This window comes from Amphibalanus amphitrite, unplaced genomic scaffold, assembly GCF_019059575.1.
Source record: "Amphibalanus amphitrite isolate SeventyFive unplaced genomic scaffold, NRLGWU_Aamphi_draft 000079F_arrow, whole genome shotgun sequence".
NCBI classification, from domain to species: Eukaryota; Metazoa; Arthropoda; class Thecostraca; order Balanomorpha; family Balanidae; genus Amphibalanus; species Amphibalanus amphitrite.
Window position 1 is genome coordinate 766,915 of NW_024881575.1, and position 24,482 is coordinate 791,396.

Consider the following 24,482-nt stretch of genomic DNA (forward strand, 5'->3'; position numbering starts at 1 on the left):
ACATACATGAAAAATCGCAGTGACGTAACACTTTTCTCGCTTCTCATTGGTCAATAGCCCGTTGCCGGGGTAACGTGCACGTATGTGAGCGCGGGCAAGAGTACTAGCCGGCCGCCGATCAGGGCTCAGGTGATGCCGATAGAACCTTCAATCATTCTGGGCTGACGCTTATGACTTGGAAAAAGTCCGAAAACCTGTCGGCTCTTGTTCAGCAGGAGGTGTATGAAGGGCCACCCGCCATAAGCACTGCTCAACCGCAGGCACAGGTTTAGACGATGTTGGTCCGCATCAAAGCCAGTGTGCTGGAGAATCCATTGGCTGAAATGCTCCAGAACATTCATCACTGTGTTTTTATGAAAGGTGGCTACAAGCTCAGTTAAAAGAAAAAGTACCAATACCAGATTGTTTTGCTTTTTAATTATGCAGCGGGAAGAAAGGTGTCCGGATAATTTCGTTACACCCCCTGTAATGTTCAAATGGTTGCTAAATTCGAAATCAGCTCCAAAAACTAGCCTAGAAACATGTAAAACTCGAAAAAGGAACCGAGGTCATCAAAGGTCATTGAGCTGACCTGACCTTCAGGTGACCTTGACACCCACCCTAATGCATGGGACCAGCATCATATCACATGTTTCAACGCTTGAAACCACGTGAAAACTGCAACCGCGCGGCTAATGCGAGCCGACATACGCCGAATCGCGATTCGGGCCAAACATGGTCTCGAAAAATAGGTCACATGTCAAAAGTCAATTGGGTCAGGGTCATGAAATTTTCAGGGTAGGTGTAAAATTGATAAAATCGGGGGCATTGAAAGTTTCGTCGCGATCGGACCGTTTTTACGCGAGTTACTCACGAAAAACCGATAAAGCGCACCCAAAAAGGCAGAAATATGCACATGCGATATCCCATACTGCGAAAAAAGGTGCATCATTTTTTAACGTCGCCGACAAATTGTAATTACCCTAAGCTCAGGCAGATGTATGGTAGAAAATCCCCCAAGTGAAATACAGTACGGCGGAAATAAAATACCCTACGGCGGAGCTCGGTTGCAATTTGTAAATACGCCAGTGCGCGCAGTTTTATCGTGACGTCAGAGGGTGCTTCCTCAGTGGCGCCCCCTGGCGGGGAACGCGTGCAAAAAGTCCAGCTCTTAGGCATGTCCCATGACTGTTGCCGCTTGAGTTTCCTGAAAATTGGCATAGTAGGTACCTTGTAAATGTGGCGCCAAGGATTTTTTCCCAACAGGTTCTTCATTTTATTCAGTATTCCGTTTCTCGATGGTGAGGGTGTGAAGGGACATCTATATTCCAAGAAATGGTCATCCAATGCCCACTGGACACTGACACCCCACAATCCAATCACCAATGTTGATGTGGATGGGGTGTTAAAGGGCACACAATCTATTTTTTGAAATGTTTTGCATATTCTGTCACAAAATATGTGAGGTTCATTCACCATTAATGGCCTTTTTAGCCAGTTATATGAAGTCAGGTTCCCGCTTCCTTGCCGATCGGTTGTCCTCCCTCTGGTCCTCCAAACTTGGGTGATTTTGTGCATAATCTGCAAGATTTTTGCTGTTGTTTGCTTTGGAAAGTAACAGAGCATTGGATATTCATGCCTGAAGCAAAAGCGGGAGATAAAGTGCCAGGTAAACTCAAACTGGCCCCTTCCAAGACTGCGCCAGGTTCGTCAAAGAAGGTAACCTTCATGTTGCGTGGAAGTAAACAAGGTGGAGATGGAGCCAGAAGTGATCAGGGAGGTAGAGATGGACAGATGGGGGAGGAGGAGGATGAATATATTTGCCGTGGTAGTTCAGGGAAGGCTTGCAATAAGGAGATTAAGGAGGACACATGCATATGTTGTGATGTCTGCAACAGGTGGTACCACATGATGTGTCAGCTTCAGTCAGCCGAGGAGTTTGATGCTCTCCGCAGGTTCAAGATATTTTGGGTCTGTTCATTCTGCCAGGCGCTCATCCCATCCCTTGTTACACGGGCAGGACTGGACCTCTCAGAGCAGGTTGGGAGATCCCTGACCGAGTTCAAGGAGCTGCTGGTGGACCAGGCACGAGCAGTTGCGGGTGTAGCAAGTAGCAGCAGGGACCTATGTAGAGTGCAGGAAGAAATGTATAATGATCTCAAGACGCAGTTTGAAGAACAGGCAAGCGTGATCAAAGCATGCCACCTGTCTTGTGAGGAGCAGACAAAGCAAGTATCAGACACTGTGCTCCGCATTGAGGAAAAGATCAAGTGCCAGGAAGATCAAGCTGAAGTAGTTGTTTCTACAGAACAAGAGCAGAGGAGAACCTATGCAGAGGCAATCAAGTCACTGGGAGCCAAGATAGAGGCCATATCAGCAAGAGAAGTGAGAACTACTGCAGAGTCTGGATCAGGCGAGACTCTGGTCAAATCTGTTGGTGACTTCTTTGACAAGGAAAGGCGGAAGCAAAATATTGTGGTGCATAACCTTCCAGAGAGTGTGGACGAGGACCCAAAAAGAAGAACTGAGAAGGACATTGAGGCATTTAAGAATATGATCCGGGAAGAGCTGCACATCTCAACCAACATCAAGCAGGTCTTCAGGGCAGGGAAAAGGCAGCAGGATCGACCACGACCACTGATAGTTTCACTGGTCGAAGAAGGGACAAAGTGGGACATACTGAGGATGGCTCCACAGCTGCGAGACAGTGAGAGGTACCGAGGGGTGTTCCTCTCTCCAGACAGGACCCCTGAGGAGAGGGAGAAGGACCGCAAGCTGCGACTTGAGGCGAAGAGGCTCCGAGAGGAAGGAAAAACTGTCCGTATACAGAGAGGAAGGGTCGTTATTCTGCAGCCAAACCCTGAGGCAGGACAGAGTGATCGAGCTGATCACGGGAGTACAGTCTGACTAAATGAGAGAGTAAAAGACATATTGCTAGGATATCTTCGCATGAAAGGTGTGGATGGGGCCCAGCTTGCCCATGCTGCCTGCAAATCGCTTTTACAAACTGCATGCTGGAGTGATAATGTGAATGTGACCTGTCCCATGCTGCATGACAACAATTTCACAGCACCTATGCAGAATGTGTGTGCAAATGGCACGAACCTGGGTGACGTGTTGCATGCTGAGGTACCTAAGGTTTTAAAAGTTATGTACACTAACATTGATGGGCTCCCAAACAAGATGGATGAACTGTTGGTGAGAATTGAAGATGATAAGCCGGATATAGTGGTCCTCACTGAGTGTGTACCTAAAGCGCAACGAAGACCACTGTCACTGTCATTCTTTTCAGTTGGAGAAGACTACACAACATATCTCAACTTTGATCCGGAACTAGAGAATTTGGGACTGCTAAGCATAAGAGGTGTCGGAATCATGGTACGGTGTGAGCTAAGGCCAGCAGAGGTCAAGTTTGGCAGTCTCTTTCAAGAAGCTGTGTTTGTTAAGCTTAAGTTGAGGAACAGCGACATGTTAGTGCTTGGTGCTGTGTACAGGAGCCCCAGCGGCGACGGCCATAGATCCACAGAGGCCCTGTGTACCCTGTTGGAGGAGGTGTGTGACAGTCAGCCAAGTCACCTTGTACTAGTTGGCGATTTCAACTACAGAGAAATTGACTGGAGTCTGGGAATGTTGACTGCAGGAGACCAGCACTACACGCACAAGTTCATCCAAACCATCCAGCACTGCTTCTTGAGTCAACATGTGTGTTCACCAACCCACTTCATGCCCAACCAAACACCAAGTCTCTTGGACCTGGTCTTGACGTCAGAAGAGAGCATGATACAGGACCTGAACCACCGGCCACCTATTGGAAACAGCCACCATGACTGCTTGATTTTCAAGATAAGATGTTATGCTGATGTATGTCCGAAGCGTGCTCTTGTGAAGGATATGAGAAATGCGGATTTTGAAAGCATGGCCCATGATATTGAAACATCAGATATAAGTCACAGGGTGCAGAACCTAGGAGTTGAAGAGGGTTGGAACTGTCTAAAGGAATTGATAAAGTGTCTCGAAGCAAGGTACATACCAATGAAGACTGTAAGGAACAAGCGACAACCATACAGTAACAACAAGCTGATACGAGCCAAGAGGAAGAAGGACCATCTGTATGGACTCTACCGCCGCTCTGGAGATGGAAGATCGTTGGCGGATTTCAAACGGGCAAAGAATGACTTAAGGAAGCTGTCAAGAAAACTTAGAAGACAACATGAGAACAACCTGGCGAAGAATGTCACAAGGAACCCTAAATGCTTTTGGAAGTATGTCAGGGCTAAACTCAAGACGAAGGCAAGAGTAGAAGAGTTGAAGAGAGAGGACAACTCAAGAGCCCACAGCGGTAGAGAGAAGGCAGAGACACTCAGTCACTTCTTCAGTGGTGTGTTTACTGTTGAAGATCAACATACTCCACAGGCTACTTCCAGGTTCAACGGTACCAGACTAACTGAGGTTGAGATATCTGCACGAGAAGTGAAGAAGAGATTAGAGGCACTGAACATAAACAAGTCCCCAGGACCAGACGAGCTCCACCCACGGATCTTGAAGGAACTGGCGAGCCCACTAAGCCACCTCCTGAAGACAATCTTCCAGAAATCGCTGGACTCCGCAGAGCTCCCGGCGGATTGGAGAGCTGCAAATATCGCGCCCATCTTTAAGGCTGGTGACCGGAGTCTGCCTGGAAACTACCGCCCAGTGAGCTTGACCTCCATCTGCTGCAAGGTGCTGGAGTCTTTTGTAAGGGACGCTCTGCTGGATCACCTGATAACGGAGAACGTACTGTCTGAGCACCAGTTTGGGTTTCTACCTGGACGATCCTGTGCACTGCAGCTGCTGGTGGTAATTGAAGACTGGCTGAGAACTGTTGACGAGCGCAGTGCTGTGGATGTCATTTATCTTGATTTTCGCAAAGCCTTCGACAGCGTGCCGCACAGGAGGCTCCTGCTGAAGCTGAAGGCTTGCGGAGTTGATGGGCCCTTGTTACACTGGTTTCAGGCCTTTCTCGGTAACAGGAGACAGCGTGTTGCTGTTGAGGGACACTTCTCAGAGTGGACTGATGTCATCAGCGGGATCCCGCAGGGGTCTGTCCTGGGACCTGTCTTATTCCTGTTATTTATCAATGACCTACCGGACGCCATCAGCAGCACCGTCAAGCTGTTCGCAGATGACGCCAAGGTGTACAGGAGGGTGTCCAGTGACATTGACAGAGGTCTTCTCCAGGACGACATATCAGCACTGGAGGCTTGGTCAGCTGTGTGGCAGCTCCCCTTTAATAGGAGTAAGTGCAAAGTCATGCACTTGGGGAGCACAAACCCTGGTTTCGAGTACCGGATGGCCGAGACTGAGCTGACCGTTGTCAAGAAGGAGAAGGACCTCGGGGTGCTCGTTGATGATACCCTCAAGTTCCATGAGCAGACAGCAGCAGCAGTGGGACGCGCCAACAGGATTCTTGGACTCATCAAGCGCACATTCCTGTCACTGGACAAGACTACACTGCCCATCCTCTTCAAGACCATGGTGAGGCCCCATCTAGAATACGCCAACTCAGTCTGGGGACCGACGTCCAGAGGTGATCAAGACGCCGTGGAGAGGGTGCAGAGGAGAGCGACAAGGTTCGTCCACTCCGTGCGACATCTCGAGTACCAGGACAGGCTCAGGGAACTGAAGCTCCCCAGCATGTACTACAGGAGGCTGAGGGGTGATGTCATCACAGTGTATCTGATGTTGACGGGACGCCTGAAGGTGACAGCTGGTGACCTGCTGGAACGAGAACCGTCCCAGAGAACGAGGAACCACGGTCTGAAACTGAGACAGCCCAGAGTCAACACCCAGCTGCGTCAGGTCTCCTTCTGTTCGCGCGTCATCTCGGCCTGGAATGGACTCCCAGCGGACGTTGTATCTGCCCCAAGCGTCAACGCCTTCAAGAATCGACTTGACAAGTTCTGGGCGCACCGAGTCTACGAACTGAGACCAAGGCAGTGAAGAAGACGCCTGACGAGTAGGAAACGAAGTCACCGAGAACAAGACGGAACTAAGAAGACATTGAAATGCCACTGATCGGAAATCACCCAGGTCCCTCAGGACCTTTCTTTTCCGTATATACCTAACCTAACCTAAATACTGATACAGTCTACGCTTCTGGAAAATGTGCTAATTTGAATTATGGTATTTCATTTGTCTTGAATTGTCAAGATAAGGGACACTGGTGAAAACAGGGCGCTGGAGGGCATATTAGTCACGTGACATTTGGAGCTTCTCCTCCTTCGGGGGCCTTCTACAATCTACATGATAAACGTCACGTGTAAATTTCACGAACCTTGATCAAATCGCCCCAGGCGCCCTGTTTTCACCGTTATCTTGAGTTAAAAAATTTGACATCAATTTTGAACAGTTTTTTCGCTATACCTTGGCCAAAAAAAGAGGTATCGATCTGAAAATATGTATGTAGATAGAATAGCGCAGGGCCTACCTATCATATATATTCTGGTTTTTCCGAAATTTAAAAACCTTTGGGATGTTTTTGCGTTTTTCTTAAAAAATTAACATTTTTAATTTTTAGGAGTCAAAATCAAAAAAAAAAAAATGAAAATCTGAGATAACAGTTTTGTAGTGCCGTCTTTTCTCTACATGGCCATACAAAGAACTTTGACATTGCTCAGTAATTGTAGCTTAAGTGAGCGTTTCAAGGTTTCATGTTTTTTGCTCATTTTTGCTCGAACATGACCTCAGTTTGACCTCAATAGCTCCTGACCTAAGGTGACCTAAGACTTGAAATTTTCTGTGCAGGTGTCAAATTGATGCCCGGTAAGGTACTGAAAATTTGTCGGCGCTGCCTCCGCCGTTTTCTTGCTATTCAGGAAAAACCACAGGGGGGGGGGGGCAAATTGGCTTCCCAGCGGGGGCGAGGGTTAACCCGCGCCCCACTGGGGTCTGCGTATAACACGCCCTACGGGGGGCTCTCCACAGCCCCCCCCCCCTCCTAACTCCGAAACTACTGGGCCGATCGTCAAAATGCAAACGGCGTCTGATAGCCCCGGAAAAACTGTCGAGCGAAACCTAATTTCATTGACCTCGAGGTCACCGATGACGTCACAGGTCAGGTTAAAGTAAAAATTATTAGCATTTTGGCTTGTTCACATTTTGGGCTCTGGCCGCCGTCTTACAAGTCAGATCAGGCTCATTTTTGGTTTACACACTCATTTTTGGTAACAGATGCTCTAGATACCTTGAGGGTACAGGGACCCGCAGTTGCTACTGTACACATATATTACCAATTTAGAATTGCGCTATTATTTGCTAAGTGCTGGCCATTGGAGAAAGGAAATGTAGCGCAAAGTATGGAGGAATAACACATGTTTGCTCCTAGCACGTATGTTTTGTATAATTCCTCTTACCGCAACAGATATTCTTCCAAAACTACAATTGTGCTATTTTTCCGCGCCGGTTGCCTCCCCAGAGCCCGTCCTTGGTATCGCCTATAGCTTCCGTTCCCGCTACGTGAATGAAAGTCACGTGACTACTACAGGTTTGCGCTCAGTACTAACACACCTAGCCCGAGGGCCGGTCCGTAGCGGGGAGGGGTAGAACGCCTGAGCTCCAGCGCAGTGGAGGTGGTGGTGGCCCGTATCATAAAGAGGCAACCGTAAGCAGAACTACAATTGCCGCAGTATAAGATTATGGTCAAGTTTTCTTTAAATGTATTGATTGACAAGAAAGTGCAATGTTTATCGGATATAATAAAACGGTGTCCAAGGCCTTGGAAGAACTATAAAACATATTCAGCAACGTATAAATTTCTGATACAGGCCATGACCTTTCACCTTGCCTCCGGGGAGGACCGCTCAGGAAGCCACATACCGAACGAATCGAGGCCTCGCAGCGCGGCGGCAGAGGAGCTGGATAAACCATCGCCAGATCTTTCGATTACTTATGTTTCCAGAAGAAGGAGGGGGTGGGGGGGGGGGGGTGGAGGGGGGGCTATTTTCAACCCACTCACCAATCCTTTCCTTATTAACTTATAGCTTACCGAAAAATGCGACACAATGGTGGCCGTCACGAGATGTAGCGAAGAGTGCCTCAGCCACACCCGTTTTGAGTAAACTTTAAGCATTCGAATTCAGGCCAGGATCCTGAAGCATTATTTTATTTTTGTCGTGCATAAGCTGGGATGACGTGGTCCAAGTTAATTGCCAAGAAACGGTTTTAGTTTCAGAACATTTATGAGGCTAGTCGCGCCAAATAGTATACGTTTGTTGTAAAATGTCAAATAGAATGTTGACGTGCTATCCAGATGATGGAATTTATTTGACACAAGAAGTCAAAAAGTGGCATCGTTAGTCATCCTGCATACCTATAAATCGATTCGTCACCTTGGTTCGAGCTCAATAGTTCTTTTCGCGGATGATCGGTTTCGTTTTCTTTTATTTGGGGGGGGGGACAGTGTATGAGCCAGTAACCACCCTCCCCAGCCCCCCAAACAACAATTGTTGACAAATACTGTGATGGTCTAAAAAATGCCCTCAATTGTGTAACGTAGGGATGAATGAGGTAAGTTGAGCCGCTTTTGTTTTTCGTAAGCTACAGGCTACCTTACTGATCATTTTTCTGCGTTTACGGGTTGGACGGACAGAGTGGTCATTGCGCATGTAATGGTGGCCAGAAATGTTTCATACCGCTTATTTTTGTACTGAAAGGCTACGTCAAAAATCATCTTGCACGTTGCTCATCTTACCCCATGGGCGGGGTAAGTTGAGACACGTCGTGGGGAAAGTTGAGCATGGATGGAAAAAGCGAATCTCTTCTTTTCCCGGGCGCGGCGAAGAGTGGGCTCTTTTATTTACTCCATGGCATACATACTTATGGCAAAGTTTTTTTCCTCCATCAAAAAGTAACTGTTTTAAGCCTTCCAATAACTCGTCAAGTTTTCTATCACGGAAGAAATCATTTTATCCTTCAGATAATCTGCAAATCACTTACAACTTGTGTAATCAACAAAGAAAAACAATTTCCTACCATTTTTATTCAGCAGAAACAAGCGCAGCTCAGTTTGGTTTTCGACAGCGGAGACATCAATGGCTTATCCGGCTCATCTTCCCCCAGGTGAAAATGGCTCATCTTGCCCCACCCGTGGCCATTTTCGATTAATGACACCCGCTAAGGAAAATAACCATGCACCGCAGATAACAACAATCTCATGTTAAAGCCAAACATGTCTTAGTTATCAGGGGCGATACCACATGTTACCGGGTGCTGAGCGTGAGAACGTTGCCGTCTCACGTGAAAGACTGCAGCATCGTAAGCGAACGGCATATGGAAGCTCAAGTCAATCAGCGCCATAGGACCGGTAGGAGCTGAGAAACATGGGGTGGCTAAACTTGCGCCTTGGCTCATCTATACCTCACTCTCCCCTATTTGGGGCTCGCAACCTTGATTCGTTAAAGTTATTTGTCTGTTCATTATAAAAGCTGTCAAATTTGCCGTATCATTAAACTTTTATTGAGTTTGTATTTCACACTTATCTAAAATGAACAATTTTGTCACTGGCTTCTTTTATGAATGGAATTGGATGGTCGCATGAATGAACGAATGAATAGCTCCATTTGAGCATCAGCTGAAATCAATCCTAAAATTTGATCTACCAGTCTGCAACGAAAAGGTTTAAAAACCAGTGCAAGTTAGGTGCAGTTTCTAATCTATGCCGTTTTTTATTAAGTGTCTCATAGTTCCTTAATCTTGAGCCGCTTCTCTCACGATTCATTTTATGTGGTGCTTACATTGTTCAAGAAGTTATATTATTCGAGCTCGTTGGTCTTAAAAACTGCTATCGAAGTAAATTAAAGTGTTTCGGGCTTCGGCACTTAAAAAGCAATCGATATTTAAACCTCACCTATTTAGGCATTTCTTTTCAGCGTCTTACATGTAGCGGAGGGGCGTAGAAACCCTCAGCCATTCGGCCCTTGATAAAAAGAGCCAGAGCTTCGCTGAAAAATAAAAAAGAGCGTGTTGCTCGTGACGAGAGAAATCCGATGATTTGAGGGTCCTGGTCATCGCTGACGAGAAGAAGCCAATTATTTTTATGTACTGGTCAATGCTGAGATCCTAGGTCACTGGTTGACCTCCCAGATCAGGTTAATAACCCAAAAGCACGGAAAATTGGGTCCTGCTAGAATTTCTACAAGTGAAGTTTGCTGGGACTTGGCTTGCTTCTGACTCCGAATTTGCACTTGCTTTGATCAAAGATGATGTATCAAAGCATTTGGGGTAGGACGGGTCACGCCAGATCACCCATTAGGCGTTCTGCCGGCTATATAGAATGTTAACCAGCATTTACAGCCTTGCATCATATTGCATAGGCATTATAACTGATACCTAAGTATGCCTAGTTTTCAAATGCTAAAATGGGTGCTAAATTTCAAACCAACACTTCCTAAAAACCACAGTAAAAAGGTGTAAATTTAAGGAAGTTAACCAAGATCATTTCAAGTAAATGACCTTAACCTGAGTTTCACGTGACCTTGGCACCCACAACAATTAATGAGACAAACATTAGATAATATATTTCACATGTTGTGACGTTGCTAATCACGAAACGACTATGGAAACACACAGAAGATGTGCGCTGACTTTCAATTGCTATTCTGGCCTGACATGATCTTGAGAAAAATAATCACAGGTTAAAGGTTATTTGGTTCAGGGATTTAAAATTCTCAGACAAGACGCAAAAATGATAAGGGCTATTTAATTTTCCGGGAAGTTGTAAAATTGATTAACTCCAGGGCACCAAAGAATCGTCGCAATCCTTCGCTTTGCCGCGATTTATTGGTGTAAAACAGCGGGCGCGGTCTACTTACCTCTAACTTATATGTGTGGTGAGGGCTAATATTCATTTTATCTGTGTTGATGAATGTGCAACAATTTCTATATGAACTGAGACCAGTCCATATGAGTATGTTTTTCTCACGGACAATGACAATATAAAAACAATGCGAATAAAACCAAACGTTTCGGACAACAACGTGCCTTCGTCAGTGGAGAAAAATGAGTGTATAGGTTTAACATCGATGAGAACTAAATGCGGCACCGTCTCGGTCTGGCCAGCCGGGTTGCCGATAAAATACATAAATGTTTATAAGCTTCCATGATGTGCTTAAAAAACTGTTGAAAATATATCTTTAAAAAAATAAAGATAACTACTTGATCGATGTTATCGAAAGAAAACATGTATGCCTAATTACTTATTTCTTGCCACTGACGGAGGCACTTTTTTGTGCGAAACGTCTGGTTTTATTCGTATTGTTATTGTATTGTCATTCCCTGTGAGAAAAAAGGATAACTAGATTCAGTTAGTAACCATAACAGCGAAACGGCTTATTGTAACACAATTCACTGTGTATACGAAACCTATAAGTCCCTAAAATAATTATATTTACAACTTTTAAAAAGATACAGCTTATACAGCTTGGGCATACAATTTTTTCTGCATTAAGATAATATTAATTTATCTCCACAGAATATGGTAAATTAGTGCTGCTGAAGTTCGCTTTCGAAGCGTCTCCTCCAGGCATTCCACAGCTCTCGTGCCATTTTGGATCACGGAACATGGCTGGGCGCAGGACAGGTCAGGTCGTCTGCGAGCTTGGACGGACCACGTGACCACCTCCTCCACTCCCCCTCACTCCCGTCCCCTTCCCCAGCAGGGCGTCCGATCTAACCGCGCCCCAGGCAGTCGGCTCGGTCCGACCCTCCCCATGGTCGAGCCACGGCCCGGTGCCGCCTGAGTTTGTGCCGGGTGCAAAACTGGAGCAGTAACTAGTGCCGGAACTAGTAGTCAGCACGACCATCGTCAGATGGCAGGAGTAAATGGAATAAGCGGTTCCAGGTTTCAGAAGGAATGGGGCAGGAAAAACCGCTGGAAACATTGTTTTGCTGATATAGCCATACAAAGTTCACTGAATTAGGAGAGCAGCACATCAGTTTAAAGCCCTTCAGATGGTGGTTTTAATAAGCACACAATCATTTCCCAATTCGCCTCCAACGGTGTCACAGGCAAAGAATACGCTGAAATACTAGTGTGTACAGAAGCAACTGCGGGTCCCTGTACCAAACTTGTACTTTGATTTTCAGGTCAGGGTCAGGTCATCACAGGTCACGGAAATATTATATCATGCGTTGGTCACGTGTCACATGTTTTATGGTCCATTTAGGCCATAGATTTCGAATTTGATGTCGTCTGTGTCGTTCGAGGTCATTTTGAGTCGAATTTAGCTTTAGTCAGGTCACTTTCAGGTCAAAAAAGGTCAAATTTTGAACTTTAAAAAGGTGTCTATTGGATGCAGTTTGAGCTCAGGAACACGATGGTGCTATTTATATTGGTGTACGATGTCAAATACGTACTGAAAAATTGATTTGAAAAAATAGTAATGGTGAAATTTTGCAATAATGCGTATAACTTGGCCATTTTTGAAGATATTTAGCTAACACTTGCTAGAGTTAGTCATAAGCATGCGTTCCGTCACATGAATTCCGTTTTTTTTTCGAAAAATCATTTTTTTTTTTTGAAAAAATATAAAAATATACCTAAATTTTGAATATTATTATATTTTTTTCGAAATTTTCAAAATTTTGAAAATCCGAGATAGCAGTTTGATGGCGCAGTCAAATCTGAGTCCTTTCATGTAAAGAAATTGGATCTAGCTTAAAAACTGAGCTCTTGGGAGCGATTGCCGTGGTTCAATGTTTTGCGTCGAAATCGGCCGAACATGACGTCACTCTGACGTCATTTCCGGCCGACCTATGGTAGCTACGAAGTTCAAATTTTGACACAAGGTGTCAAATTGATGCAGCCAAAGGTACTCAAAGTTTGGCGTCGATACGTCAAGTGGTTTGGAAGTTATTGCAGAAAAACGGGAGGGGGCTACGAATAGCCCCCCCCCCCCCAGTGCACACTGGGCCGATCGCCAGGTCTAGCACGACATGGGTAAAAAAATCGAACTTTGTGGATGTGCAATGAAACCTATACTAATTTGTTCAAAAATGATCATACTACATTGCTGTGGTCTTTGTTTTCCAACACAATTGCTATTTCATGGCGAAAACTCAGCTTAAACACGAACTTCGGAATCGTTTGGACCGAACTCGTCCCCCGCACTCTTCGACAACGTATTTGATCCACGAAAACAATCACAATTTGAGGAGGAATTCCACATTTATATACATCAAACGATAGCTCCGGGTCTGTAAAACACACTTAACCACATGAAAATGGCGAACTCTTACTTGGTTATGATGTATTGGCACCGGAAAGATTTAAAGACGAAAATATAATTTCACATGATTGATGTCACACACAAATAGACCTTAAAAAAAGTACCGCAGAGTACCGCTTCGAAAATCTCGCTACATGTCAATGATTCATTGCACTACAAGATCCAACAGTCATTTTTTGCGACTTTTTGCGACTTTGGATGTAGCAGCCAAACATCAACCCGCGCCGGACCGGTGCTCGGCGTCAAACGCGCCGGGCCGGGAGGTGTTGATTGAACACTCCCCTTCTAACTCGGCTCTTGGGCCACATAGCGACACGTAGTAAGTGGCATTCGAAAGAGCGCCCGAAATTCCAGATGGAGTAATTAGTCATTTCTAGGTCAGGTCAAAGGTCACGTCACCAGAGGTCATCAAAGGTAAAATGTTGCATATATCAACATTTCTCGAAAACCGGCCCTTACCTCGGGGACCAATAGAGCTACATCGTCGCGGAAAAGTGCATTCACTTGCTCTTTTAGCGGTCTTTCTGAAATAAGCCCTCAGATTTGGCTTAACCCTCGCCCCTAGTGGTGTTTTTCCAGCCGCGAACGTATAGAAGGGGTCCGTTGGACCCCCCCGCTGTTTCGCCCCTAATCGAGCTAGAGCTTCGCGGAAAAGACGAGCGTGTTGCCCGTGACAAGAGGAAGCCGATGATACCCAATTGTAAGGTCCTAGGTCATCGGTTGACCTTCCAGGTCAGGTCAATGACCCAAAAGTCGGGAAAATCAGGACCTGTTAGAACGTCGTAAAGGGTGGCTGCTATGTTTTTTTTTTTTTTGGGTGCTGATCACGAATATAATGTTATTTACGATCATAGATGATGTCTTCATACATTTAGGCCAGGTCGGGTCAGGTCAGGTCAGGTTAACCAGTAAGGGTTTTGCCGGGTATTTGCAGTAGGTGGCAACCGCCTCTGACAGCTTTGTAACATGTTACGAAGGCACCAAAGCTACATAGTAAATGTTCAAATGGTTGCTAGATTCGAATTCAGCTCCAAAAACTAGCCTAGAAACATGTGAAACTCGAAAAAGTGAACCAAGGTCATCAAAGGACAATGACCTTACCTGACCTTCTGGTGACCTTGACACCCACCCGTATGCATGGGAGCAACATAATATTCCATGTTTGAACGCTCCAAACCAAGAAAGACTGCAAACCCGCGGCTAATGCGAGGCGACATATGCTGAATCGCGATTCCGGCCAAACATGGTCTCGAAAGAAGGTCACAGGTCAAAGATCATTAAGGTCAGGGTCATGAAATTTTTAGGTTAGCTGTAAAAGTAGTTATCGCGAGGGTACTGAAAGTTTCGTTGCGATCGGCCGCTTTTTACGCGAATTACTCGCGAAAAACCAAGGGTTCCGTTCGAAGATTCAGGCCCTGTCGCGCTAGAATGGCATATCGGCCCACTGTGCAGTGTGGCGCGGGTTAAGGGAGTTTTGAGATGTTTTGTTATATAACTTTAGATGTGTTAGAGATAAAAGCATGAGCTTGCCAACATTTTATGTTGAATTTAGTGCTTTCCATGCCTACGGAAAGAAAACTTAATAAATTATATTTAGATATTATTTTCTATTTTTTCTTCTCTGTCACTAAGACACCACTTCTACCCCAAAATATGCATGTAGGTATCTGGTAAAAAAGAAAGAGGATTATGAATTAATTGTCTGATATTTATAACATTTTCAGGAAATATGTGCGTTACATGTGACATTACACCGCCTCTTTAGTGCCCTCACTGCCCTCATTACACCTATGCATTTATTTTCCCTGGACACCTATTAGTTTGTCACAATGTTTTGGAGATGTTTCAATTGTGTGAAAATGTAGCATGATTTTCAAAACCATTTTTCAACAAAATCACTTGCATGAAAAGCTGTGCCATTTTGTCCTGTAGCCAAGAACAAAACAGTGTCAAGCACCACATTCAAGTTTTTATTTAACCTCAAATTAGGAATTTAATTTGACTCAAAGTTTTTCCAATGCAACTGTCCCACTCCCTTCCCCTTGTCACCCCGCTGTCCCTTAACATTTCGTTTTACCATCAATCATCATATCTTCATGCACTTCTCTATACCAATACATTTCATCTAGATGTTAGCATTTAGGCATGGATGTAGATGTTTGTATGCATGTGTGTTTGAATGGGCATGTGATTGTGTTTGTGTTTGCATGGGAACTATTGACTCTTGCGGTTAGTGGGCCCTGCCCTGTCCTTGTTTTCTGATGAATCAATAAATAAGCAATTGCTGACTGTCATTCGAATAATAAGTTGTAAATAGGTTAAAAGCAATGTCCTTGAGTTTTGTCACTTGCTGGTCACTGTCAAAAAACCTGAAATTATATGACTATTCTCCTGTCTGCCTCCAGATTAATGAGTCAAAGCTTCCAGAATTGTGACTCAACCTGACAGAGCAGAAGATGGACAACAAGGAAGAACATATTGTTGCTTTAAAAGGTAGGAATGCATTTCATTATATGCCATTTCTGTTGGGTATCTGTGACAGTTATTTTCCAATGCATAATTTTTCACATGTTACCCATTGTATTTTTTTTCTTCAAAATTTACCCATTCATATTATTTTAATCCTTCTCGGCTGAGGGCCTGCCTCCCCATGTATTGGTAAACCCCTTGGTACTATTAGTCTCAAGATAAGGGCCCAGGCGACCTGTAGTTTTGATGCGGTGAATACCCTTACCCTCGCCCCAGGTCGGGCCGAGTGCACCCCTCCTCCCACCCAGTGCCACTTCCACTCGAGTGGTGGCGAGGGTAAGGGTATTCACCGCATCCGAACTACAGGTCGCCTGGGCCCTTATATCGAGACCAATAGTACCATCCAATCTGTTCATTTTTAGATTTGTCCATTCTTTTTTAAACTTGTCACAGTTGTTGATGAGCTATGGTGAAGATTACACAGGCAGTCCAAATGGCAGCGCTGAAGCAGACTGGTCACAGCTTCCGAGGCGATTACGAACAGCTCGGCGTTGCCGTGAAAACTGTTTACAATGTAATTCACCCTTGCCCGTACTGAGCGCTGTTCGGCAGCCGGCTATTTTGTGTGCAGGGTATGACGTATTTCGCGAGCCGACGTCACAGGCGGTGACGTCGGCTCGCGCGCGAGCCGAGCGCCAACGACAAACTAACGGGAACCCTCGGGGCATAAACCGCGGAGTAGCATATGGAGCGAGTCTTATAGGGAAAATTCATATATTTTCGTTTCTCAAATGATAATCAGGGTGTCTCTTACCTTTTTACATATCATTTAGGCTTACCTAACACTTCAGTTGCCAAATATCTGCAATTTATTCAAGCGAAGGTATTTTCAGTAAATATCAATGGTATAGACCGAAATCTTTTGAATAAAAACTCCAACCAACAGAAATAAAAATAACTTAATTTATTCCAACCATTTCTTCCAAATAAACAACATTAAAACTCACTTTTACACACATCATTCATAATAAAGCATACTAACACGCCGCTTTTGACAATTGCGGCGTGGAGTGGCGCGCTGCTAGCGCTCTTTTTCGATCGCAGAGACCCTGCACGCGCGCGAGCACACTACGTCACGTCCGGGGGGCACAGGTATATGAAAAATCGCAGTGACGTAACACTTTTCTCGCTTCTCATTGGTCAATAGCCCGTTGCCGGGGTAACGTGCACGTATGTGAGCGCCGGCAAGAGTACTAGCCGGCCGCCGATCAGGGCTCTGGTGTTTTGCTACCCGCGAACGTATGGGGGGGGGGGGGAGGGGCAGGTCCGTTTGACCCCCACCTTGCCGCTCGGCCCGTGATCGAGCTAGAGCTTCGCGGAAAAAAAAACGAGCGTGTTGCCCGTGACGAGAGATACAGGGTGGACCAAAAAGGATGGAAACATTTTGAACTCGCATAAAATATGTGTTATTGCCTGCAGGTAACTGAAAATGATACCAAACGAGAGTACATTTCGTGGAAATTCATAATGACGTCTCTCTCAGCTGCTTTCTCTCGTTTTCAGTCTCCCACAGCAAATGTTCGAAGAGGCCACTTTTGCGAGACAGGCAAAGAGCGGCCCGCCTGCCGGCTGACGCGATAGCCCGACGACACATGTCCGCTGATTTGACTCACACAGCCTTGGTGATCGCTCTCTTCAGATAAAAGAGGCCTACATAACCTTCCTTGTAGACCTGGCCCTGAGATAACTCCACAGGAAAGGAATCCATAGGTCAGATGAGAAGACAGACAGGCCAGTTCCACTTCGGTTCGAGGATGGGAGCGACAACACCGTGGCTGACGACCAAAAGCGCTACCAAGCGACGCTAAAGAAGTTGTTGAAGTAGCCCAAACGAAGTATGGCAGTCTCATGGACCTCATGTGATTCCACCCAGACGGTGCGCCTCCTCACATCGCGAAACAACGCTCAAGTGGATCGAGAACCACTTTGGTGACCGGCTGATATCCCGCAGTGCCTGTCGGAACTGGCCTGTCTGCTCACCTGACCTGACCCCGATGGATTTTTTCCTGTGGGGTCGCCTCAGGCCAGGTCTACAAGGAAGGTTCTAAAGGCATCTGTTACCTGAAGAGAGTGATCACCAAGGCTGTGCGAGCCAAACCAACGGACATGTGTTATCAGGCTATCGCGTCAGCAGCCAGGCTGGTCGCTCTGTGCCTGTCTCGCAAAAGTGGCCTCTTCGAACATTTGCTGTGGGAGACTGAAAGCGAGAGAAAGCAGATGAGAGAGATGTCATTATGAATTTCCACGAAATGTGCTCTCGCTTGGTATCATTTTCAGTTACCTGCATGCAATAACACATATTTTATGCGAGTTCAAAATGTTTCCATCCTTTTTGGTCCACCCTGTAGCTGCTGATGCCTAATTTTAAGGTCCTAGGTTCATTGGTTGACCTTCCAGGTCAGGTCAATGATCCAAAAGTCGGGAAAATCGGGACCTGTCAGAATTTCGTAAAGTGAGACTGTTATGTTTTTCGGAGTGCTGATCACGAATTTCATGTTAGTGTTGATCACAGATGATGTTTTAATGCATTTAAGCCAGATTGGGTAAGGTCATTTCAGGTCAACCAGTAGAGGTCCTACCGGATATTCATTCATAGTAGGTGTCAACCACCACTGATAGCTCCTTGCCATCTTACGAAGTCACCTGTTCAGTTGTCACTTTGATCTGAGATGATTCGGTTAGCAAGACTCATTTAGTTAGTTCATTGTCTACCAAAAACAGTGCGAAATGACTGTTCCGTGTTTGCTGGATTCATCAGATATGTCGCCACACAGAGGCATTGTAAAATTCGCAAAACGCATCGGCTCCTGGTTTCCAAAACGCCCATACCACTTTCACACGAAAAATGTCCTACATTCCAAAAGTGGCGATGCATTGTTGCTGTCGGGTAAAGAGGTGACAAAAATATTGGAAAGTGATTTTTTTTGCAATTGGTCAGTTTATTGAGCGAGATAACTTTGCTTGCAAATGCTGAAGCATCGTTTGTTTTCGAAACGGTACTTCATCTAACTCTGTTCTCCGAAGGCCATGCTACTGACTTTAATACGCTTTTACTTACCGAAACATTAGATTAGAAGAATAGTTCGGTTGAAAACGAAATATTAAATGCAGTATTTAGGTATGCAAACAAAACTCATCAACAGGTGACAACCAAAGTGGGAAGTTTTACAACACCCGTAATGTAAAACGCCCCGTTTGCAGAGGTCTTGCAAAAGCTCATTCTTGCTAAATGCATCATCCAAGTGCCTTGCGTATTATTTTCTTCAATTGTCGGAAGATAAGACTTAAACAAAATATCTAATGACGCATGGTGAAATAACCAGTTTAGCGGTGACACACCGTTTTTCCTAAGGGGGGGGGGGGCGGCGTTTTGGACGGTGCTTCCCTACCTACATGTTACTGAATATAGGAACCAAAAATCAATTCCATATCTTCGCTCAGGACCGAAATATTAAAAAAAAGAGGTAAATCTTTCTACGCCCCATCTGTAGCTTATAGAGTAGCTTCGAGAGGAAACTGATGACCCAGAGTCAAGTGCAGAGCTGGGCAAGTGCGTTCCTTTAGTGCGTTCCTGCGTTCTTCCGTACGTACGCACCGCCCTTTTTAGGAACGCAAGAACGCAGGAACGCAAAGTTTTTCAAAGGAACGCAAGTAAGAGGAACGCACCACCCGAAATTTTAAAGCGTTCCTGCGTTCTTGTGGAACCACCCGAAAAATTATATTGCTGCCAATGAACTCGGTGTCAAATGTTTGAATCTCGAGTACGTGTGTTTGCCGGGAGGCGCCACTTGTCGGTCGAATCGAGGAAGGCTTGCTTAGATTTAGTGGTGATGTTTACTATTCGATTCGGTTTCAGGCATTAAATGTGTAAATATTTTTAGTGGTGATGTTTACTATTCGATTCAGTTTCAGGCATTAAATGTGTAAAGTAAATATGATAACTTTTACTATGATACATCTTTTAACTTAACTATTGTTTTTAAGCAGGTCGTATTTTTGTTGAAAACCCTATGGATGATATTGGTAAAAGATATTCGATTCGGAAAAGAGATGTCGAGTTGCTTTTCGGCCCCACGTCGCCATTCTGGGTATTCTGTGATCGATTCGCCCCGTGTTTGGTTGGGCCCGCGCCGCGTGGTTCGGCGGTATTTTTGAGGGAGGAACGCAGGAACGCAGGAACGCTAACGCACCGAACGAAAAAAAATTGAGGAACGCTATTCCAGGAACGCACTAACCGCGGCCGGAGGAACGCAGGAACGCTAACGCACTACCGAAAATCGAGGAACGCGCCCAGCTCTGGTCAAGTGCCAAATTAAACGATATGCAGCATGACTCAATCGGCCAACTTTTTGACCTGAGGCCAGTTTTATCAACAGAAAAATAGCCGCCTGCCCGAATTTTTTGCCTTAAGACCGCTTCACATGGGGAGCGTAAGCGCGCTGGGCACGTAAGCGGATAGGGCTTTACCGTTTACGCTCCGTATGTAAAGCAGTCTGTAGGCAAAAAAAAAAAAAAAAAAAATCCGGCAATAGGCTACTTTTCTGTTGGTGAAACTGGCCTCTGAAGTAACGGCTGCCCGTTTTGAGATACTTCACATGTTTTGGAAGGCTGTGCCTGTGCCGGTTTAGAGAGTGCGTAATTAGTATTCACTGTGAAATCGGTGCATGTGTCTTGATTTTGTGAATGGCGTTTTTGAATTGGCTAGAAGTTTGGCGGAGATGAACTAAAACTTAACCTTTTTTAAAAGGCATTTGGCAAAATGTGATACCACTTAAGCATTACCGGTCACATGAACAATCCTTTGTTGCGTTTCTTTGTATCAGCACAATTATAGCTGAACAATGCACTCGTTATTGCAGTCGTGGCACTGCGATGGATACATTGCAGTTGTGTTGTGTAACATCCACACATTCCACAGTCTAATGCGGCCCGTCGTGAAGCTGGCAGTGAACGGCGATCGCTGTGTGGGTCGCTCAGCCAGGTCTGAGGAGCGTCGCACAGGGCTGGTCGGGTGTGCCTCCGCAGGTCGGCGCTGCTCGCGGGCCGGCTCACGGTGTCACTCGGCGCCGAACGTCTCTCTCCAGTGGAGGTGGCGCTGCCAGTGGGCGGCGCCGGCCGGCCGGCACCGGCTCACCGCCGTCAGCAGGTCCTGCTCGGTGAGCAGCTCTGAGCGGGCCAGCTGGGCGCCGTCGGCCGCGCCGGCCGGACCCGCGCGCCCCTCCAGCCGCCGCAGCAGGGCGCGCAGCGACGCCATGGCTGCCTCGCGACACACCAGACGAATGTCTGCCGCCGAGTAGCCGTCGGTGGCGGCGGCCGCGCCCGTAAACGACAGGCCTGGCGCCAGCGGCCAGTCGGCCAGGCAGCGCTCGAACACGGCCGCCCGCTCGCGCTCCGACGGCAGCCCGACCAGGACGCGCTTTTCGAGCCGGCGCAGCAGCGCCTGGTCCAGCTGCCAGGGCAGGTTGGAGGCGGCCAGCACGAACACGGCCGGCGGCGCGGCGCCGTGGCTGCCGGCCGACAGACCGTCCAGCTGCACCAGCAGCTCCGACTTGAGCCGACGCGACGCCTCGTGCTCGGTGGCCGCGCCGCGCTGACCCATCAATGCGTCCAGCTCGTCCAGAAAGATGGTGGACGGTGCGTGGGCGCGCGCCAGCTCGAACAGCACCCGGACCATTTTCTCAGAGTCGCCGTGCCACTTGCTGACCAGCGTGGCCGCCGACACGTTGAAGAAGGTGGTGCGGCACTCGGAAGCCACCGCCTTGGCCAGCAGCGTTTTGCCGTTACCGGGCGGGCCGAACAGAAGCAGGGCGCGCCACGGGGCCACCAGCGGGCCGGCGAACAGGCGCGGGTAGCGCAGCGGGTACACTACCGCCTCGCGCACCACTCGCTTGGCCGACTCGAGGCCGACGATGTGCTCCCAGCGCACGCCCGGCTCGTCGAGGAACAGGTCGCGCGACACCATAGCGGCCATGGCCTGCAGCTCGGGCCCTGCCGGCGGCGGCAGCTGTAGCGTTCGTCGCCGGCCCGGCAGGGCGGCTGTGTCCGTCTCGTCACGCTCCTCGCCCTCCCCGCGGCCGGCTGCGTGCCCGTGCAGTGCGAACTCTGCAGGCGCCGGTGCCGGGGTCGGGTCGCCGGCACGCCCCAGCGCGGCGGCGCGAGGCCGGGTGCGCGGCTTCACTCGGCGCGGCTCGCCGGACGCGCCGTTCGGCTCGCCGCCGCCATCGCGCCTGGTCACTTTTGGTAGCCGACCGTAGCGCAGCTGGTAGTACGCCTCATAATCCTGAAACACTACGTCGAGGTCGGTGTTGTCGCAGACGCGGTGTTCTCTTATGCCAGGCGGGGCCTCGGTGACTAGTGCGTCGGCTGCCTCGGCGTAGCCTTCGCTGCGCAGGTAGTCCAAAACTAGCACCAGAAGGGCGCGACGCCGCTGCTGCAGCCGCTTCTCGGCTGTTTCCCGTGACAGCGTATCACAGCGGATGGAGCTGAGTGTTAGCTCTGACATGATCAATCGCTCCTCACTCACTCCTCACTCCTCACTATGTAATGCAATGCACCAGAGCCCGTACGGATCTTGAGAATCAAAATGGCTTGGTAATCCTTAGGAGAATCCTTGTATCCGGACTACGTGACGTGCGTCCGTTACGTCGCCAAACTCGTTCAATACTGCCCCACTGTACCCAACGTTTACTCATTTAGGCATGGAATCCACAATCCACCCCAACCTGCCTTGTGTTGCCATAGCAACCAGCCGTATTAATTCGATAGGGTGCTGCGCATTCCTGATCCTTCCGTTTATGGGTGACACGCCAAGGTATACAGAATTGGAGTGGAATGAGCAGATTGGCAATCAATGTGCATTGCCTAAGTTAACTTGCAATCATCACTCATGAATATATTAAAATGGCACTCACATCGTACCGTGCTATTATTTGCTATAGTATCTTAGCAAGGACTGGCTCCGTCATTTGAAAATAATTTTTATTCTGCGTTTTGTTATGCTTTCACCCATGAGCTGTTCTTTGCTTGAACATGTCATCCAGTATTACTCCCAAAGTCAAATTTAGCCACCCCTGGCACATAATTGAAATGGTTTATGACAACCCGTGTTTTAGTGTCAAATTAAGTGCACTTAGAAAGCAAACATGAAAATGGGGGGACATGAAAATGGATAAGAGAAAATGGATCTGGGATCTGATCCCACGGATCCTGATCTCGGATCCAACGGGATCATATATCCAACTCATAAATTTATCGAGAAATCCGTAGGGATCATGGATCAGAGTCTAATTTTTGGGTTGAGATCCAGTGAGATCAAAGATCCTCGTTTACTTTTTCAACACAAATAAAAAAAATCACTGCCACTCAAAACGTTCTGTGTTAATTATTTTATGTGCTTGCACGTCCCAATCCATAGTTTTATGGCAGTTAGACATAGAAACACTTGGAAGCCTTGTTTCAAATGTTTTGCATGGTGGGATCCACTCAGATCAAAGATCCATTTTCTTGGTTTATCGTCAGATCCTTCGAGAACAAAGATTCAGGATAAATTTTTCACGTCGGATCCGGTGGGATCATAGATCCTAACTTGCAGTTTGCTTCGGGATCCATTGAGATCATGGATCCATCACTCGGATCCATGCACATGTCTGTTAAGAAGTGATGTCACCCAATAATATTAGTGACCGCTGTCTGTCAGCTGTGTTGCTGTGATCGCTGTGCGCCCGCTGACGTGTTTGTCCCCCGGTGGTTGCAGTGATGCGGCTGACGCGTCCGACGCTCTACAGTAACCCGGTGGTGTCGTGCGACCCGCGCGACCTGCCAGGCACCACGCTGTCGGCGGCGCCGGACGTGACGCGCCTGCCGCACCTGCCGCACCTGCAGCTCGGCGAGATGCTCCTCCTGCCGCAGAGCTTCGGGTGAGCGCCGCCTGCCAATCGGCGCAGACACCTCCCTCCACCAAACACAAGACTAGCGAACCATTACGGAAAAGTTGCCTAAACGTCAGCTCCTCTGTGTCGACACCCGTCTTGCCGGCGGCGTGCTGGGCCTTTCCGGCTCTGCCCGGTTTCCGCCTCCGGCAGGAAGCTGGTCTAATGGACGCCGGTCAGCGGGGGCAGGGCTCGCCACCCCGGAAATCCTGCAGATACGCGGCCTGGCTCGCGTGCTCGGGGAGGCGGCGGGCTGGGGCGATTCACGTGGTGGTGACGTCTTTGGCCTGGGCAGGGAAAACCTCTGGGGTCGGGCACTGGGTGGGACGTGTGAAAAGAATATGCTGAGTGAACTCTGAATGGGCTCCCTTCAGTCTAATTTTGTATATTTTGTTTCATTGAAAATATCGAATGGTTGAGGGTGCAGAGGTTGACATTGGCTGCAAACTCAGATTGGACCGCGCGAATATGGCAGTGCACTGGAGCCTTTCGGCACTGTATCTGTACACAATGCGTGCAGTCACCCCGCGCTTTGTGTCGAGGAGGGGAGTCCGAGAGCCGCGCATTAGCGGTTTCCTGCCCGTGCCGGTCGATAGGGGTGCCGTGGCCGGGGGCGCTCCGCCCGCTCCGCCCACCCCGCGCGCCGCCGCTCCTCGTTCCGGCGGCCCGCTGGCTGCTCCTGCCGGCCACCCCGCTGGTCTCACCCCACCCCCTGAGGGTCGGCGCGGCTCGGAGCGAGCGGCCGACAGATTACCACAGAGACATTATTGTACTTTTTTTCAAT

The 24,482-nt window shown here is 47.6% G+C and overlaps 2 protein-coding genes across 5 annotated transcripts in view; one reads left to right on the plus strand and one right to left on the minus strand.

Moving 5' to 3' along the window:
* The first annotated feature begins 1,152 nt into the window (after positions 1–1,152).
* The window catches only part of LOC122379524 (trafficking protein particle complex subunit 13-like), a 31,406-nt gene continuing 8,076 nt past the window's right edge, over positions 1,153–24,482 (plus strand). Inside the window, exons 1-3 of one of the 4 annotated variants that reach the window (XM_043361803.1) lie at positions 1,153–1,201; positions 15,647–15,734; positions 23,524–23,686. In XM_043361803.1, the coding sequence (XP_043217738.1) occupies positions 15,698–15,734; positions 23,524–23,686 (200 nt within the window). In that variant the 5' untranslated portion in view covers positions 1,153–1,201; positions 15,647–15,697. Of the gene's footprint in view, positions 1,281–15,646; positions 15,735–23,523; positions 23,687–24,482 lie in introns of all 4 variants that reach the window. The other 3 variants (XM_043361800.1, XM_043361801.1, XM_043361802.1) reach the window with 3 other exon arrangements.
* LOC122379523 (katanin p60 ATPase-containing subunit A-like 2) lies at positions 20,571–22,446 on the minus strand. Its single transcript, XM_043361799.1, has one exon. It carries the CDS (start codon positions 22,270–22,272, stop codon positions 20,827–20,829), a length of 1,446 nt encoding a protein of 481 aa, XP_043217734.1. The 5' UTR covers positions 22,273–22,446; the 3' UTR covers positions 20,571–20,826.